This window comes from Dermacentor variabilis, chromosome 8 (genome assembly GCF_050947875.1).
Source record: "Dermacentor variabilis isolate Ectoservices chromosome 8, ASM5094787v1, whole genome shotgun sequence".
In the NCBI taxonomy this organism is placed as follows: Eukaryota; Metazoa; Arthropoda; class Arachnida; order Ixodida; family Ixodidae; genus Dermacentor; species Dermacentor variabilis.
This window is the reverse complement of record NC_134575.1, coordinates 14,075,223-14,092,819: the sequence shown is the minus strand read 5'-3', so window position 1 is coordinate 14,092,819 and position 17,597 is coordinate 14,075,223. Positions and strand designations below refer to the sequence as shown.

Here is a 17,597-nt window from a genome sequence, read left to right as displayed (position 1 = left end):
TACTTCATTCCCCCCATTTTGCCCCCCCTCCTCTTGATGCGTGGAAACCGTGAGGAGAAGGGCACTCAGCGTTTAGTTTGAAATTCCAGCTCCTTCTGCGCCGCGTAGCGACGTAATTCTTAGCAGACGTGTTCGTGAGCGCGCATTGTATGTAATGTGCGTATCAACTCAAGATGGCCAGACCTGGTGAGCTGCCGTCTCGCTCCCTGAAGGTAGGTGGCGCTGGACAACTCCCGCAGACATCAGGGTGTCGAGCGCACCGTGGGGAATGAGGCGAGAATGCTCGCACAAAGGCCAACGCCACTTTGCCGATGCGACCTTGCGCTCGGCAACAGGCATTCTTCATCAGTTGCGGGCGGTTTCGCCTCTCTAGGCTCGTGGTGAAGTTAGTGTCAGCAGACCTGACCATTGCAGCGTACGCCGAAGCGTCATCACGTCGTATGAAGAGCGATTAAAGAATGAGAGATGATCCTAATAGCGACAGTTAGTGATTGATAACGTTATAATAAAGATTGGTAGAGTATACTAATGACTAGTAATGAATATTAATGACTCCGAAATAAACAGTATGTCTAACAATGGCTTGTAATGACCGCAATTGATTAGAAATGACTATAGATGTCTAGTAAGGTGTATTAATAATTAAAATGACTATTAATGACTATGAAATAACAAATATGTCTAACGACCACTTGTAACGCCTACAATTGATTAGAAATGACTAAATTGCTTAGTAATGATAAGCAATAACTAGTAATGACTGAAATGACTTGTAATGACTAAGATATGACCAACATGTCCAACGACAGCTTGTAATGACCACAATTGATTTCAAATGACTAAGAATGCTTAACAATGAGCAATAACGAATTTTAATGACTGAAAGGATTTGTATTGACTAGTAATGATTACGAAATGACCAATATGTCTAACGACTAATTGTAACGACTACAATTGGTTACAAATGACTAAATATGCTTACTAATGAGCGAGTAGGCTTTCGTCGTTTACCTCTTGTGAAATATCTGAAAAGACCCAGTAATTATTTGTAAGGCATGAACTCTCACAAAGGCCATAGTGGAGGGACACAAATTGTTCATCACACGAGGCAGTTGTAACATCGTCCAATTGCGCAGTGTTCCTTGCCTGAATTTATATATATTCCAGATAGTTGGCAATATTCTTTCTCTTTGTCATCAAAACATGCTTTATAACATATGGAACAGCCTTTCAGAGAACCTCGCTGGCCATGTTTAATCCGGGAGGAACTGTTTACTTGACAAAACTCTTGTGAACCTTTCTTTTTTCTTTACGCAGGTTTTACGAGAAACGACCAAAGGACGGCATTCACAGGCACCACACCGTTTCGCCGAGCAAGGGCGTGGTGAACCATGTCTCAATTCTCGCAACCTGCACCCGACAGCGTCAGCACGGATAGGAATACGCTCAACATCCTATGCACAAAGAAGAATGGGGCGACTTGCAGCTTAATGAAGCACCGTCGTGATTTGAACAAGGTCCTTGTAAGTGCTTGCCTTGAGCTTCGGGAAGATCCGCGTGGCAAGAACAGAGGTGATGTCCTCATTGCTTGTGTCCAGGCAAACACTCCCAGGTATGCTATGCATGGCTCGGGACAAGCATCGTGCAAATCGGAGGCACTGGATCTTGTTGAACATCTACTCGCCGAGCATCGCTGCATCACAGCAATAGAACTCACGTTCATACTGACAGTTCGTCGTTCGATGCTCTCAGCAATAATGCTCAATCCCTCCTTGGAAAGCATTACTATCTGCGGGTCAATACAACCACCTTGGTGCCGCGCTCCCTCGTTCGAAGTGCTCAATCCTAGCCCGCTACTTGAAAATGTCGCCTTCGAAGTGTACGAGTTCAAAAAGGAAAGCGGAGTTGTGATACCTCTGCCTGGAAGGTCACTTTTCTCAGGCAAGGGTCATCTGACAGCACTCAACATCGCAGACCTTGAAATGGACAAAGTTCATGCGCGTTGGTTCATCCGAGAGCTCATTGAAAACAAAAGCATCACTGAACTCGCCGTTGGAGAAAGCGTGTTCGGCTACTGCGATGAAGCCTCCAACGCAGTCTTCGCCAGATACCTTGCCATAGAAGACTCCACGCTACGTAAATTGACTCTCAAATCACCACACATTTACGACAGGCCGGGCTCAGATCTGATGAAAACACTCTTCATGCAAATCATCGAGGCCATTTCCGAGATGAATACTTTGAAAGAATTCAATGCAGACATCGTTATGGACAACGCATTATTGTAAGTATAGCTTGAAATGTAATATGAGTCGCCCCAAACAATAGGGCATCTCGCAGTACTTATTAGGGGACGTAAGCTCTTTTACTCCGCAATGCCGAACATGACATATAGGCTTATTTGGCACTAAGTATGATACGTCAAATTTGATTTAGGTGATGCCAATTAGCACAAAACATATAGCGTTGTATTTCATACGATGGAGCGAGCTTTTGAATTCTGAAGAGTTATGGAAACAAATAAGTATTGCTACACAAATATTATTTATATTAAAACAACAAATATTTTCTCGAAAGAAATCGCTCTTCACGGTGTGAAATAAACGTGTACCTGTTCCTGTATTTTTCTTTGATTTCAAACTACGGTTGGGAATTACATGTTTATGAATGAGTTATATGTAACAGTGAGTTAAGTTCTTTTCTTGAACTTTGGACTTATTCCCAAAAGATAAGAAACCGCTTTTCAAGTGACTTCGTATGATTAGCTGTGGTTTTTAAATGATTGCTAATAATTTCAAAGCAAAATGATTAGCCCTACCCGAAAAAGGGACAAACAAACTTCGTTCTGGTTGAATTTTGCCCCGGAAACTCAGCCCCTCATTTCAATGTCATGTCGTGGTTATCAATGCGGTTGTTTCATACTTCATTTACGCCGTCTCGCTAACGGGATGGTTGTCAAAAACTTGCGGATTTTATGAAACAAGATGTGATCTTTGTTTTCGAAACATAAATTCTCTTTTACGCGTTAAGTAACGTTGATTTCTGTTTCTAGCATAACATTATATTTGAGCACTAAACAGTGTTTTTCTCGCGTTTTTTTTATTTAGTTTAAATTTTTTAACGAAAAATATTTTGTACATGTCTTTCCAGCATGGATACGATGAACCTCTTCGCCGAAATGATCAAACGGAATGGCACATTACGCCGCCTGAGGCTACCTTCGTCGTTGTGCATATGCCCTGCGTCACCGTGGAATCCAAATATTCAGTTTCCCGATCCCCAAGCGGCGACGTGCATGAAGTCCTTGTGCGAAGCCCTGCAGGAATCAAACTCGTCGCTCAGCCAGCTCTCCGTCGATTTGCGGCCCTTTGAAGAAGCAGAGTGCCACGCCTTATTCGGCGCAGTGGCGGACAACAAAGCAATCAAGTCCGTGGTCGTCAACTGCTTGCCCTGCATAAATGGTTTCGACAGAGTCTCCACAACTATCCGGGAGCGGGGACTTGATGATCGCGCTGTCGTCAAGAGTTTTTGCATTCACCACAACACCATTGAGCTACAGCAATGTCCGCAAATCTACAATGCAACTATCGCATCGATCAACACAATTCCCAACGTCCTGCCCTCAGTTATGACAGCTTTACGTGATGTCTGTGCTTGCAAGCACGTAACTTCACTTCGTGTTCATACCGCTGGCTTCAAATGCTATGAATTTTCTGCCCTGGCAGCATTTATAAGGGTCTCCTCCACGCTTACTGAAATAGACATACACCTTACTCACGAGTGGGACGGTCGGACAAACCAGGAAATTCGGGATGTGGAGCAAGAACTGGTGTATGCTCTTGCCTATAACCTCAAGCTAGTCAGAGTCAACGTCGAAGGTCTGGTGCTTTTCTGGGACGACTTGATCGTGCTCGCGCATGGCGCTAGCAAGAGTCTCAGCCTCATCGAGTTCACCGGGATTCCTGCGAGCATCTTCAACGCGATGCATCATGAAGCCCGTGGAGAGCTGCGCAGCTATTCTGTACACAAGGCCGAAGCGTTCAGGGAAGCTGCCAACCGCAAGGAGAGCGCCCTGGTGGACATTCTGGTATGGCTCTGTTCTAACCGCTTTTTGTTTGCGGGCATTACAAGGAAAGCGGTGGCCTACTAAAGACATCGCACGCACTGGACAATCTTTAGGAGAGTTACAAGGTGGACCAATGATTTCTATCAACATTTTGCGTCATAAACGCCGCCATTCTGCATGACTCCACATATGCGCAAAGAGTTATTGTACCGTTTTCCTTAGAAAACTCGCCGTGCTTCGAAATTTAGAGAGCCAAATAATGTCAGAAGGGGCGTCACACGAACGCTTGTAGGAACAAGTATACACGCAGAAAAACATACATGTTAAACATCATTCATGTTTAAGCTGAATGAAATATTCGTCAGAGTTTACTCGGATACTGTGTGGGAGTTAGAGTTTATTTTTGCACCGATCAATCGGATAGTTAGTTCGCTTTGTCGCGAACACATGGGTTGTTGTAGCTCTGCGTTTTTTGTCCAGCATATTTTAAACAATGAACTCTACTGTGAAAGCTCTCATATCCTAAGCTATTGTTTCAGAGATTTTATCAATTCAATGTGATTTTGCCCTTAAGTTCATGCGCAGACGTTTTCCGAGTTGTGTGTGTCCATTATGACGGAACCACAGGAAATATTACTGTTCGAAACTCGGTTTGGCACACCGGTAATTTTCTTTCACCATCAGGCCACCTCGTAGTGACAAGCTTCACCACTGCCTAAGCGCGAAGAATATTAACCCATCTACACAGCCACTTATATACTGGAATTTGAGCCAGTGTCACTTAAGCATTGTGCATTTCTGTCTCGAACGCACTAAGTACTGAGCAATCGCGCAGCAGCAATGCGCATAATTAGAGCAAGGCCTTACGCTCCACACTGACTCTGAGAGCAATGGAATCTGTGGAGGTATTTCGGAGGCTAGATCGAGCAATATTGCACAGGACGAGGATCCCACGATGTGGGCATCTCATAGAATTTCTTCTTCACAAGATGGTGTCCATGCGTGGTATTCGTTGTAATTGGCGGAAAAACAGCGTTGGTGGCGCAAATGCGGCCTTCATGACAAATGATGATTATCATCAAACAAGTAACACATCCACCATGGTATATGCGTCCGTGGCCTAATGGTTTCAATGTCCTAATTCTGTGTTTGAGGTCGTGTGTTCGAATCCTCCCAACCAGAAATGTTCATAATGGTGACTTGGTTATTTTTAATGCAATGCTTTCTTTAGAAATAACATTTCTGCAGTAACATTAGAGGGGGAGAGGGAAGAGAAAAGTAGAAGGCAGGGAGGTTAACCTGAATAATGTCCGGTTGGCTACCCTACACCGGGGGCATAGAGTTTCTCACTATAACACCTAGAGGGTAATCTGGCGCCACCGTCTATGGGAGTTTCTTAAGGGGGCACCGTGCCGCCATGGGAATCACGGTATATGTGTCTGCGAGGCTCGTGTTGGCTGGTGTTGTAAGAGGCTTCGTCTAAAACGTGGATATGGCTGTGCAAATAACGCGTTCTCAGAGTAAAATCTTCATAAAATGTTTCCATTCACGCATATTACATCTTTACTCACCCACAATGCACGACCAAGCGAAGAAAAGCAGGAACAGACGACAAACTGTTTGAAAGCGAGCGGGAACCTTGTCGTCTGTGCTCCAACTTTAGCGGCCCGCTGATACTTCTTACGTAACATATAAGCGTACACGCAATAACAAGTTCTCATAGTCAAACAAAACATGTTTTCGCGTAATAATAAAGCCAAAACAGCGTTTCACGTGCTGTTTTAGTAGAAAATGAATCATTGTGACAGACGCAACGGTACTTGCCAAGCGCGTCTTCAAGGTGTCCTGTCTATCCGAGAACGATGCCAATCCGAAGTCACAATATACCGGCATTCCCATGCATACCACAGCACAGCAGCGCCAGATTTCTCTCTAGGTAATGTAGTGAGAAACTCTATGACCGGGGGAATGGGCAAGGGGAACAATAATGTCAATGGGACTCTTCCGGAGCTGCTTTTGCCAGGCACCCTTGCTAAATATCTGAGGTCATGTGTCTAGTAACGCAATTACGCAGTGGCGCTCGTTATAAGCCAATACATATATATGCATATATATATATATATATATATATATATATATATATATATATATATAGAGAGAGAGAGAGAGAGAGAGAGAGAGAATGAGCCCTGAAATACACACACATGGGCACAGAAGGAACCGTTCGTTGCGGACACACGATGCTTGAAAGCATTTTCTACAAAATCGTGAAGGCCTCGAATTCCGTAGACGTCAGCTGGGGTTGAGTCTGCTTAATTTTTTGTTACATGATCGAGCTTTCGTGTCGGCAGCTGCTGAGCCTCGTTGCCCATTGCATTTACAGCGAGGTGTATGTTGCTGCCTATACGGCCCTCACCATGCGACAGCTAGCCCGTGAATCATGTCGGAAGGTGCGCCAACCGAGCACATGGCGAAAAAAGATCCAGCAAACAACTTTCTACATTGCGCTCCCTAACTGCAATTTACGAACCAATATATTATCTTTCTGGAGTGTATAATTTCGGTAATTTGCAGGCGCAAGTTTTAATCTGCTCGGTTAAGACAGCGGTATCACTGGGAGAGGCATTCCTCTTCAGTGGGCATCAAATAAGCTTATAATGATGTTGATGTCTATCATCTTTCTGCACCCAAAATGGTGTTTGCCTTTCATGTTTGATCACTCTATGTTTCAATGGATGGCGCTTTACGTTAAAATGATTATATCCCGTAGTGTAGACTTCATATTGGCAATCTACGAGATTATCTCGGCCACGATATGCACGGCCACATTCACTTTCTTTATTGATTTGTACGCAGTATACAGTTCACTTCCGTACGCTATAAAATACTTGGAACATTTTACTTTTGATGGCTTGTAGATATTTTTTTATACTTTACCAACCATGGCTAATCTCTCTACATGCAGGAAGTGACCAAAAAGAATGCATCCGCCATCTTGGACGCTGCGCAGTTCGTCCGAGGCGAAAAAGGTGGTGTTGAGGGCATACGTGCCCTTGAGCTGATGCAGAACCACCCACGTTTCCTCGAAATGGTGAGGGAAGAGGCTGACGCCACAAAGACCGAAGCGAAGAAGATCATTCGTAGAGCCCTGCTTCGCGCCCAGAACTGTAGTCTTGACCAGTTTATGAAAATGGTTGGCGTTGTGAAGGATGCGGTGGAGTGCCCTAGTGATGCCGGCCTTAGGCTACAGCTCGTCGACCTTAACCATGACTGCTGGCTCCATATTCGAAGTTTCCTGAAGATAGTGGACGTGCTGCCCAAACGTGGCAGTGAAGGTCAGTGGGAACAATGTAACACAATTTGTGTTTTGTATGATGTAGGCGCTTGAAGTACCTGCTCTTTTAATACAGTATGATCCAAGTGAACATGGTTGCCTATAAACAACAATGAAATTAACAAAAAATTATCATAGACTTCTGGAATGCCATTCCGCAGTGAGACGAATTCTGGAATTTTACGCGCCAAAACCACGCCTTTATTGTCAGGCATGCAGTAGTGGGGGATTCCGGATTAATTTCGACCTCCAGGGGATCTTTAACGTGCCCCCATTCCAAGCTGCACGGGTGTTCTCGCATTTCGCCTCCATCGAAATGCGGACGCCGCGGCGGATATTGGATCCCTAGACCTCGTGGGCAGTAACTTTAGAATTCTTCAGTTTGTTATATTGCTGTTACGGGCGCCATTAGCTTTCCTACGTCTTAATCATAAACGTGTGATTGATGTTTATATATGCGACATATTTTCTCGGATAGCATAAGGCACAAAATCAGAAGGTGTATACATGGCAAATAGTCAATATCATGTTGCATAGTATTTCACTGACATGAGGGATCAAAAATATTTGATTATTTTATTTATCGCTTTCTTATATTCCATATGCAATAATAAACTTTCATCACGCACAACTAGCTTGCTTCCAGATCATCGGCTTTCTTATTCATTGATAATCGTACAGACATGGGAGGTTATTGAAAGGTGAACATGGCTTCCTCCTCATGCAGAAGCCTTGTTAGCTGGTTTAGGGAGATTAAAACGGTATGAAGAGAAAAAAAAATGACAGGAAAAATTGAGCATCAACGAGATTGACAACTGAACTCCGTGTTGCATTTACCGATTGTTTTATTTTCCGCGTATATGTGAAGCAAAACTGGCGTGTCATGTCATCTATTTGTGTTTTGAGCTAGCGGAACGTCTTCGGCATACATAGTATAAAATAATAGCGGCAGCGCTTAAACAACCTAGAATATCTTGCTATCATCGCTCGTCCACAAACTAAATTCGGTTTCATTGCTCGGGAAATCAATATATCGTGACATCATGATGCTTAAAGTGGACACATTGGATGTGAACATTGCGACGATTGAACTTCGTGTTTTATCTGTGGAAGCTCTGCTATGCTGCCAAATAGGGCCCCGTCGGGAGCAGACGTGATTGAGCCTTTTATGTGAATTAATTATATTATTTTTCATAAATTAACTTGCTGATGATCGGCACCTTTTCCTAACCACTTTATTACCAATGCATACCAATCACCACAAGCTAGAAGGACAAAATGGTGACAAAAACAGCCAGTACCGGTTCCTAATTTCTTCTTGGTTAAGTACAGTACAAAAAACAGACTAGAAGAATGAATAGAATAATAATGCGCAATCTTCTTCTTCTTTATTGGAGTTTGATGACGCAAATACTGTAACGATGCTAAGAGACACAAATAGTACACATGAATTCCAACCAGATTGATAGATTGAGACTTCTGTGATGAAAAAGTCATAGTTTGGTCCGAATAGCGTAGCATCGATCGCGATAGCAAGTTAGTGGACAGCTACACCAAGTAAGGGCAGTAGCTTTATCGGCCATATAAACTTGTAAACAGAAGCACGTGAAGTAAATTATGAAGCATGTTGTCACGGGCGCACTAGCAAGCACGAACACAAACCAACATGAACCCCGGAGCCTTGCGGGCGAGCCTCCCTCCTTCCCCCCCTTTGCGTGCGCGAGATTGAGCCGCGATGGGGGGCTCACACTCACACGCTTTCACTCGCACATAGAGCATACGGCTCGCTGCGACGATGCTATCGCCCTTGGAGTTGATACGGAACCTTACAGCGACGGCAAAAATTCGTTTCGTATGTCCATATAATTGCTATCGCAATAATAAATATTTCATCCGTAACTGGAACAGTCTTTGTAAGCTAGAAAGCGTTGAAAGTGTAAAATTGCCATGGCGCCATCTATTTCGTACTATGGCATCTTTCCTGAGCTGTCCGGACTGGTTTATTTACTGAAATCTGTAAGGCGAGTGGTTTCGTGAGGGTTACGTCAACTCGTCCGTTTCGGAGCGGACAATTCAAACCGAGGAGCAGCACCGGGATATTCCGTTGGAGTTATTCGCGCAAGAAAGTCATCGATAGAGAAAAAAGTTATACTTTTTGACAAATATTCTATCGGTTAAACTCTGCCTCATATTTTATAGTGTCGTTCCTAAAACTATCATGGCCTCTTACTTTGCATGAGTTTGCGTGCACGAATGCTCTAACTTTCCACACACCTCCAGTGCGAGAGTCAGATGACTATAGGGTATTTATTAATTTGGGTGACTATCGTTTCCTCCATGTGTTGATAACGCTTCCAAGTAAATTTACCAATATATACCTGCTTCAACCTGCAGTCTTCGGCAGCAGAGCTTGGCATCCTGAGGGGAGAGGAAGACAACGTGGCTCCTGCTGTCGTCGAAGAAAAGCTCTTAAATAGGGGCTGCTCGTCTCAACTACTAGGACGAGGCTGCACACCTCTTCACTCTTCTCATTCCCTACACCGCCGCACCGGGAAGCTGTTCCGAAGCCAGCGAACACTGTTTGCCAACGCCAATTTGAAAGTGTTCCAACTTCCATTTAATGCGTTTTGAGGTGTTGTTGTTTATGTTCTAGCAGCATCCTGTCATTTTGCTCGTATTGCATACCGTGGCATGAACAGCATTGGGAGATCAGTTGACACGTGTTAATTTGGAACAGTAGGCGTTGTGGCCTTCTTTCTTATTGAGCCATATTTCGGTTGTGAAAGAAGAAAGTTTAGATATATATATCTGTCCCTTTACTATGTACTGTTGCTTTCATTTGCTTTGTGTACTTTGAAGCGAGCCATATGAGGCACTTATTAGGCGCTGGAGTTCTGCGAACCAATGTCCATGGTTTTGAAGTAAAAAGTAACACGCAATAAAGCGACTGTTTCGCCTTCTGCGTGTTTACCAGCGTGTGATCGTGTGCCGATAGGTTTCTTACTTTTTATCTTATTCTGTACATAAGTGCCAACTGCCATGCGTTAATTGCTGTGCTGTATGATGTAATCGACATGCCTGACGAAAGTAAGAAATATTCAATGTGTTCCCGTAGTGAAGCACTAGCCAGCATTTACAGGTGCAGAATCGGGTCACTACACACGTTGAAGGTGAGAGATGGGAAACGAGAAGTTGAATATAGTAACAACGTAGGCGTCATGAGCATTTTGTTGGACATGTATATGTACGCTTCTTGGGTATGCATGCGCAAAAAAAAAAAAGACTGTAACGCGATCTTTCAGTCTGAATAAAAAGTTGTCTTGCTGCACAGGACTGTCTGATTTGCACTGCCATGCTGACTGCAGTGGCTATAGGATACAAGAAAGTTTGATTGGCCCGAGGCCGACGCAACATAAGCAGGGCATTCCGCATGACGGCGGAAAGATGGTGAATCCCCAACGAAATCATCTCGTGCATATTAACCGAAGCGCAATCAAGGAAACGGAGAAGTAACCAGACGGGAGAGGAGGTAGAAACACGGCCGTTACTGCATACTTGTTGTGGTGTTGGTGTTGGGTTGTAGCAACAGGTTGGCCTGGCCTAGCTACGCTGGGCCATTTAACGACACACTGCGCCTACTTACAGAGGGCAACGAAGAGAAGTCTGCGCAATAAGCGGATTCTACTCAGCCAAGCACCGGAGAAATTTTAAAGGACCTTTTTTGGTCATTCAAGAGAAGAACACACGCGCATGCGCAGCTGTATAAGTTGGCGTCAAAGAGGTTTGTTTCGGAGCGGCCGTACCGAGTGGCCGCATAGGGAGTGGCATAAGTTTGCATCAAGTTCGTTGAACAGGTGCCCAAACCCAGTGCTCCATGTTGGCATCAAACAGCTTTATTCAACAAAAGCACATGCCCAGTCGTACACACCCAGTTACTCGGATAGATGGATGGATGGATGGATGGATGGATGGATGGATGGATGGATGGATGGATGGATGGATGGATGGATGGATGGATGGATGGATGGATGGATGGATGGATGGATGGATGGATGGATGGATGGACGGACGGATGGACGGATGGACGGACGGAAAATTTGTCCCGGGAAATGGCACGGAGTACCCAAGAATGTTGGTCACATTAAAACATTTCACGTACTGTAGTCAAAGCGCCACTTAATGTCACTACCAGTATATGGTTACTTCGATCTCCCTTTATCTACGCGGGATTGTTGTAAATAGTAATACGTGCATCGTTAAGGTAAAAATAATAATAACCACATAACGAATGTTTATTCAGCGGCACCTAATTCTTTTATTCTGCATGGACCTATCTTTATTATGACGTTATCTTACGCACTGTGGAAGACGCGTTAATTTCCGGCTCCAGTAACAAAGGTTATCGTGGCGTTCTGTCGTTTGAACATATTTAAAACATCGGCTATGCTTACACATGCGTAGTGGAAAACGGTAAACAAGCATGATTATTAATTTTTTTATGTTGTTTTTCATGTACTCGCACACGCATTCGAGCAGGCAGGTGTGTCGGAGTCAATAACGCCAAGGATACGAAACGAACTTAGATTGCAGTCTTTAGACTACACACTTTTCCCTCCTGCTCTCATGCGCGTCGTCCCAGTGCGTTGTAGGCATGCGATCCCACCTATTTCTTTATTGCATTGAAGAACTGGGAGCCAATATTGTTGCTTGTCATGTGCTTCTCGAGGGATTTGGGATACCAGAATTTGACACATTGCAGGCAGCCATAAATATCGCGTTAATGTAACATCATTATATAAGCGGTCTTTTCGCCTTTAGAAGTATCGTCGTATCACATCGACGAATTGGGGTCGCGAGCATCGAAAAAAAAAAGAATGTGAAATGAGATTAACAGAAATTGTTCTTTTTTTTATTCTTTCCCGGAAAAATTAAAAATATCTGCGTATAAATTAAATTAAACTTTGCGGCTTACTTCCGTCGCCTAGCGACAGGCGAACCGGCGAATGACGAGCCAGATGTTTACGTCATTCGTCAGACACACCGCCGAAGCGAGAGAGGCCAGACAGGCCGCGCATCTGAGCGTTGGACTGTTCGGGCATCCGTCTGCCTGTTTTTCTATTTTGGAATTGGCCTGGTTTGGTGGCGTCCCGGCAAATTATTGCGTTCATTCGGAACTTCGACACAGCAGCACTGCACTATTGGACTACGGCAAGGTGAGAAACTTTGTTCGACAGCCTGCGACGCACGTCAAGCAACTAGGCTTACTGCCCGGCATCCGTCACAAAAGCCGGGCAGTAAGGTAGGTTGCTAGCTAGGTAGCACGACTGCTAGCTAGTCGTGCTACCTAGCCTGCTACCTAGCCGTAAAGTAGAGGAAAGCAATATAAGCGGCAAACGGCATTCCGAACTTTAGCGAAATGATTTTAAGCCTGCACTGCAGACGAACTTCGTCGCTTACGCGTCTAGCTACGATCGAGTGGACAAAAACACCGACGACACAAAGGAAAGGACGAAAACAAGAAATTTCCCGCCGAAGCGGCGATCCATTGCTAACGTTGCTCCCGCTGATGTGGCTTTGCGGGGAATGATTAGAACCGTATCGCCGGCACGTTTTCGCCGGTATTTCAGCCCCCCGCCGTGCAACAATTCTTCTTCGACATTCCTTGAAGCTTTGGCCACCCCACACATGCGAAGGGTGTTGCCTATTTTGCTCTGAAAACGGGAATAAGAGAGAGAAGCACTATCAACGACACAACAAACTGCGGCGCGCGGCTGGTTCCTCTCCCGTGTGTTCTGCGCAAGGCCGCCACCAGTGGCACTTCCATCGGCGCGCACTACGCGTATATACGCGCCGTGCACGCCGAAGGACGCGCCACTGGTGGCGGCCTTGCGCAGATCACGCGGGAGAGGAACCAGCCGCGCGCCGTAGTTTGTTGTGTCGTTGATAGTGCTTTTCGTCTTATTCACGCTTTCACAGCAAGATAGGCAACACCATTCGCAGCTTCAGGGAATATCGAAGAATTGTTGCAAGGTGGGGGGCTCAAATATCGGTGATAACGTGCCGGCGATACGGTTCTAACCATTCCCGGCAAAGCCTCATCAGCGCGAGCAACGGTAGCAAAAATTGATCGTCGCTTCGAAGGCAAATTTCTTGTTCTCATCCTTTCAGTTGTCTCGTCGGTGTTTTTTTCCACTCGATCATATTTAGATGCGTGAGCAACGAAGTTCGTCTGCAGTGCAGCATGATATTCAAAGGCATTTCGCTAAAGATCGGAATGCTGTTTGCCGCTTATATTCTTTTCCGCTTTTTTACCGCGTTGCGCTGGCTAGGCAGCACAACTGCACGAGCGCATTGCGTTGTACATTAAAGCTACTGAATTTTGCAAGAAGTGAAATTGTTGGTTTCAAGTGGCGCGGTAAATCCTCGCACCAGCTGTCACGAACTTCGTGTTTTTACATCTATTTTATGCGCGGCTTCGCACATGTTTAACTGTTGCTAGTTGCTCCATGCATAACTCTTGTCGATTCTATTGAGCTGTTTGTAAAGGGTATAAATCACGCTGCGTCTTATCGGAATGATACGAAGGAAGTGCTTCTTTAACAGCTTTATTCTTTTCGCCCAAGGGCATCTTAGATTTTGCTTGCGTTTTTGGAAATGCGTTTAGAATATAGGTATTTCAGGGCGAGAAATGCTAATAGCTGCTGCATATGGTATTTTTGTTACATTTCTCGCTGAAAAGTCCGCGTCCCGTTTGGGAAGTCGTCACACCTCGATGCTGCCTGAGCAAACTTAACACGCCGAGTGATTTGTTTGTTGCACAACGTAGTCCCTTCTTGCATGTGAGTTTTGTACTCAACTGAATTCTTTCTTATACTAACGCTGCAGACGGCTAAACCGGGCCTTGCCGCCAGCGCTCATCTACTTTGATTGGCGCTGCTCTGCCTTTAAATATATCATGTGGCACCTCTATATTGTAATATAAAGAAGTACTGAAGAGTTAGTCCGTCTTTAGCTTTGTACGTTTCCAAGCAGCTCCCTTGGTGAATACAAAATTGCACAAACCGCAGCGGGAACGGTAGTTCATCGGCGTATGCAGCAGAATTGCATCGGCGGTACAGCACTAACACGCGCTTTTATTAACCTGTGTGTTTGGTGACTTCGTCGGCTAGTGTACGCGATTCCATCAATAATTTGGCAATTACTCTTCTTGAGGCGACTTCGACTGCACTTATTTTGCGATGACACATGTGTTCATCGGCAGAAAAATCACAATGGCATATGCAGAGACTGCACCGTGCGGATTTGTTTGATATAAGTCTGCACTAACGACGGTTGCTTATTTTTCAGGTACAGAAGCAGCATTGCGGCAAGGGTAGAATAAAAAAATAACCATCGAGAGATCGCATCACTCAACAAAATTTATTGGCTAGTGAACATGCGCTCCACGTCATGTAAATGGGGTTCATGGCGTTTGTCTGCAAGACACACCTTGTATGTGGAACATGTTGTCCCAAACACCGGTAACATCGTGTTCATACCCGCTCGCACAGAGGTCAGCATCTTCCTTACAGCTGTCACCGCAGAAGCAGCAGTCTGGCGCCCGAACAAAGGAGAAATCGCAGCCGCGAACTTCAGCCATCCTTGCTGCAAAGGGTTGTCTTCTGCTACTGCTCCCGCGCGTACTGTTGGAAGCGTCCGCTAGGTGGCTTTCAGTGGCGCCTCTATAGGCGGTGCACGAGGCGTATACGCGTAGTGCGCGCCGATGGAAGTGCCACTGGTGGCGGCCTTGCGCAGAACACACGGGAGAGGAACCAGCCGCGCGCCGTAGTTTGTTGTGTCGTTGATAGTGCTTCTCTCTCTTATTCCCGTTTTCAGAGCAAAATAGGCAACACCCTTCGCATGTGTGGGGTGGCCAAAGCTTCAAGGAATGTCGAAGAAGAATTGTTGCACGGTGGGGGGCTCAAATACCGGCGAAAACGTGCCGGCGATACGGTTCTAATCATTCCCCGCAAAGCCACATCAGCGGGAGCAACGTTAGCGATGGATCGTTGCTTCGGCGGGAAATTTCTTGTTTTCATCCTTTCCTTTGTGTCGTCGGTGTTTTTGTCCACTCGATCGTCGTTAGACACGTAAGCGACGAAGTTCTGCAGTGCAGGCTTAAAATCATTTCGCTAAAGTGCGGAATGCCGTTTGCCGCTTATATTGTTTTCCGCTTCTTTACGCCGTTGCACTAGCTAGGTAGCACGACTGCACGAGCGCATTGTATTGTATGTTAAAGCTACAGAAGTTTGCAAGAACTGATATTGTTAGTTTTATGTGGACCGGTAAATTCCCGCACCAGCTGTCGCGCACTTCATGTTTTTACATGTATTTTATGCGTGGCTTCGCACATGTTTAACTGCTGCTAGTTGCTTCATGCATAACACTTGTTGATTCTTTTGAGCTGCGAGGTTTTCACCCTGCATCATTTGTAAGGGGTATAAATCACGCTTTGTCTTGTCGGAATGATACCAAACAAGTGCTTCTTTAACAGCTTTATTCTTTTCGCCCGAGGGCATCTTAGATATTGTGGCCTTTTGGGAAATGTCTTTAGAAAATAGGTAGTTCAAGGCGAGAATTGCTAATAGTTGCTGCATATGGTATTTTTGTTCCATTTCTCGCTGAAAAGTTCGCGTCACGTTTGGGAAGTCATCACATCTCGATGCTGTCTGAGCAGACTTAACACGCCGAGTGTTTTATTTGTTTCACAACGTAGGGGTTGCTTCTTGCATGTGAATTTTGTACTCAATTGGATTATTTCTTATTATGTTTGCGCTACAGAGGACTAAACCCGGCCTTGCTGCCAGTGCTCATCTAATTGGGCTGGCGCTGCTCTGCCTTTAAGTATATCATGTGGCACCTCTCTTTAGTAACATTAAAAAAAAGTACTGAAAAGTTAGCAGGACTTTAGCTTTGCACGTCTCCAAGCAGCTCCCTTGGGGAATTTAAAATTGCAAAACCTGCAGCGGGAACGGCAGTTCATAGTCGGTACAGCGCTAACACGCGCTTTTATTAACCCGTGCGTTTGGTGACTTCGTTGACTAGCGTACGCGCTTCCATCAATAAATTCGCAATTACTCTTCTTGAGACGACTTTGACTGCACTTATTCAGCGATGTCATATGTATTCATGGGCAGAAAAATCACAACGGCATATGCAGACATCGCACCGTGAGGATTTGTTTGATATAAGCCTGCACTAACGAAGGGTGCTTATTATTGAGGCACACAAGCAGCACTACGGCACGGGTATAAAAAAAAAAAAACACGATCGAGACATCGCATTAGTCAACAAAATTTATCTGCTAGTTCACATGAGCTCCACTTAATGTAAATGGGGTTCATGGCGTTTGGCTGCGGGACGCACCTGGCACGTATGTTGACCATGTTGTCCCAAACACCGGTAACATCGTGCTCATACCTTTCTCCCACAGAGGTCAGCGTCTTCCCTACAGCTGTCACTGCAGAAGAAGCTGTCTGGCGCCCGAACAAAGGAGAAATCGCAGCCGCGAACTTCAGCCATCCTTGCTGCAAAGGGTTAAGACGCCAATACACTTCGACGTGACCCGGCGCGCGCGCGCGCGGTGGTTGCGCCACGTCACGCCAGGTCGGCTACGCCGCGTCAGGCGTAAATCCGTCCCCCTACAGTACAACGCCGCGCACCTGCCGCAGCTGGAGTAGCGCATGCGCAGAACACGGCGCCGCTCCGTGCCGCCTGTCGTGGAACATCGAAACAAATCTTTTCGCGCGCTTCCTCTGTCGGTAGCGGTTGCCACCGCGTACCGGACTGTTGCTCGTCGATGGCACGGACGCAGACACATTCCGCAGGCCTCTCTCTCTACATAACACAGACACGTAGCCGCTGCCGTTCCTTTTCATCGCTTCAATAGCTTTCAGTTCACGAGTATAGCGGTCCCTCAGCCGCTCCCATAGTTTCAGGCACTCTTCGACTGAAACAGGGAAAACAAGACAAACAAACAGGCGCTGAGTGCATAGCATGTCCGGAGACGTATACATACTGTTAGAAGCACCCGCTAGGTGGCCATCAGTGGCGCCTCTATAGGCGGTGCATGCGCCGTATACGCGTTCTGAACCACCCCCGGAGGCGGTGTGCGAGACAGCCACAGCAGCCTGAAGCAGCAGCAGCAGTGGCAAAGAG

General features: G+C 45.6%; 2 protein-coding genes across 2 annotated transcripts in view; both read left to right on the top strand.

Annotated features, from left to right (window-relative positions):
- The window catches only part of LOC142590836 (uncharacterized), a 31,748-nt gene extending 29,460 nt beyond the window's left edge, over positions 1–2,288 (top strand). Inside the window, exon 4 of the mRNA XM_075703239.1 lies at positions 1,942–2,288. Within this exon, the coding sequence (XP_075559354.1) occupies positions 1,942–2,288 (347 nt within the window). The remainder of the gene's footprint in view (positions 1–1,941) is intronic.
- An 863-nt stretch (positions 2,289–3,151) lies between these two features.
- Positions 3,152–8,557, top strand: LOC142590835 (uncharacterized). Its single transcript, XM_075703238.1, has 3 exons — positions 3,152–4,087; positions 7,032–7,401; positions 8,535–8,557. Exons 1-3 carry the CDS (start codon positions 3,152–3,154, stop codon positions 8,555–8,557), a joined length of 1,329 nt encoding a protein of 442 aa, XP_075559353.1.
- Positions 8,558–17,597: the final 9,040 nt, after the last annotated feature.

Coding starts and splice junctions, on each gene's coding strand:
- LOC142590835 (XM_075703238.1), top strand. CDS start 3,152: ATGGATACGATGAACCTCTTCGCCGAAATGATCAAACGGAATGGCACA. Junction 4,088..7,031: donor GCGCCCTGGTGGACATTCTG/GTATGGCTCTGT, acceptor CTCTACATGCAG/GAAGTGACCAAAAAGAATGC. Junction 7,402..8,534: donor GCCCAAACGTGGCAGTGAAG/GTCAGTGGGAAC, acceptor GCTGCCAAATAG/GGCCCCGTCGGGAGCAGACG.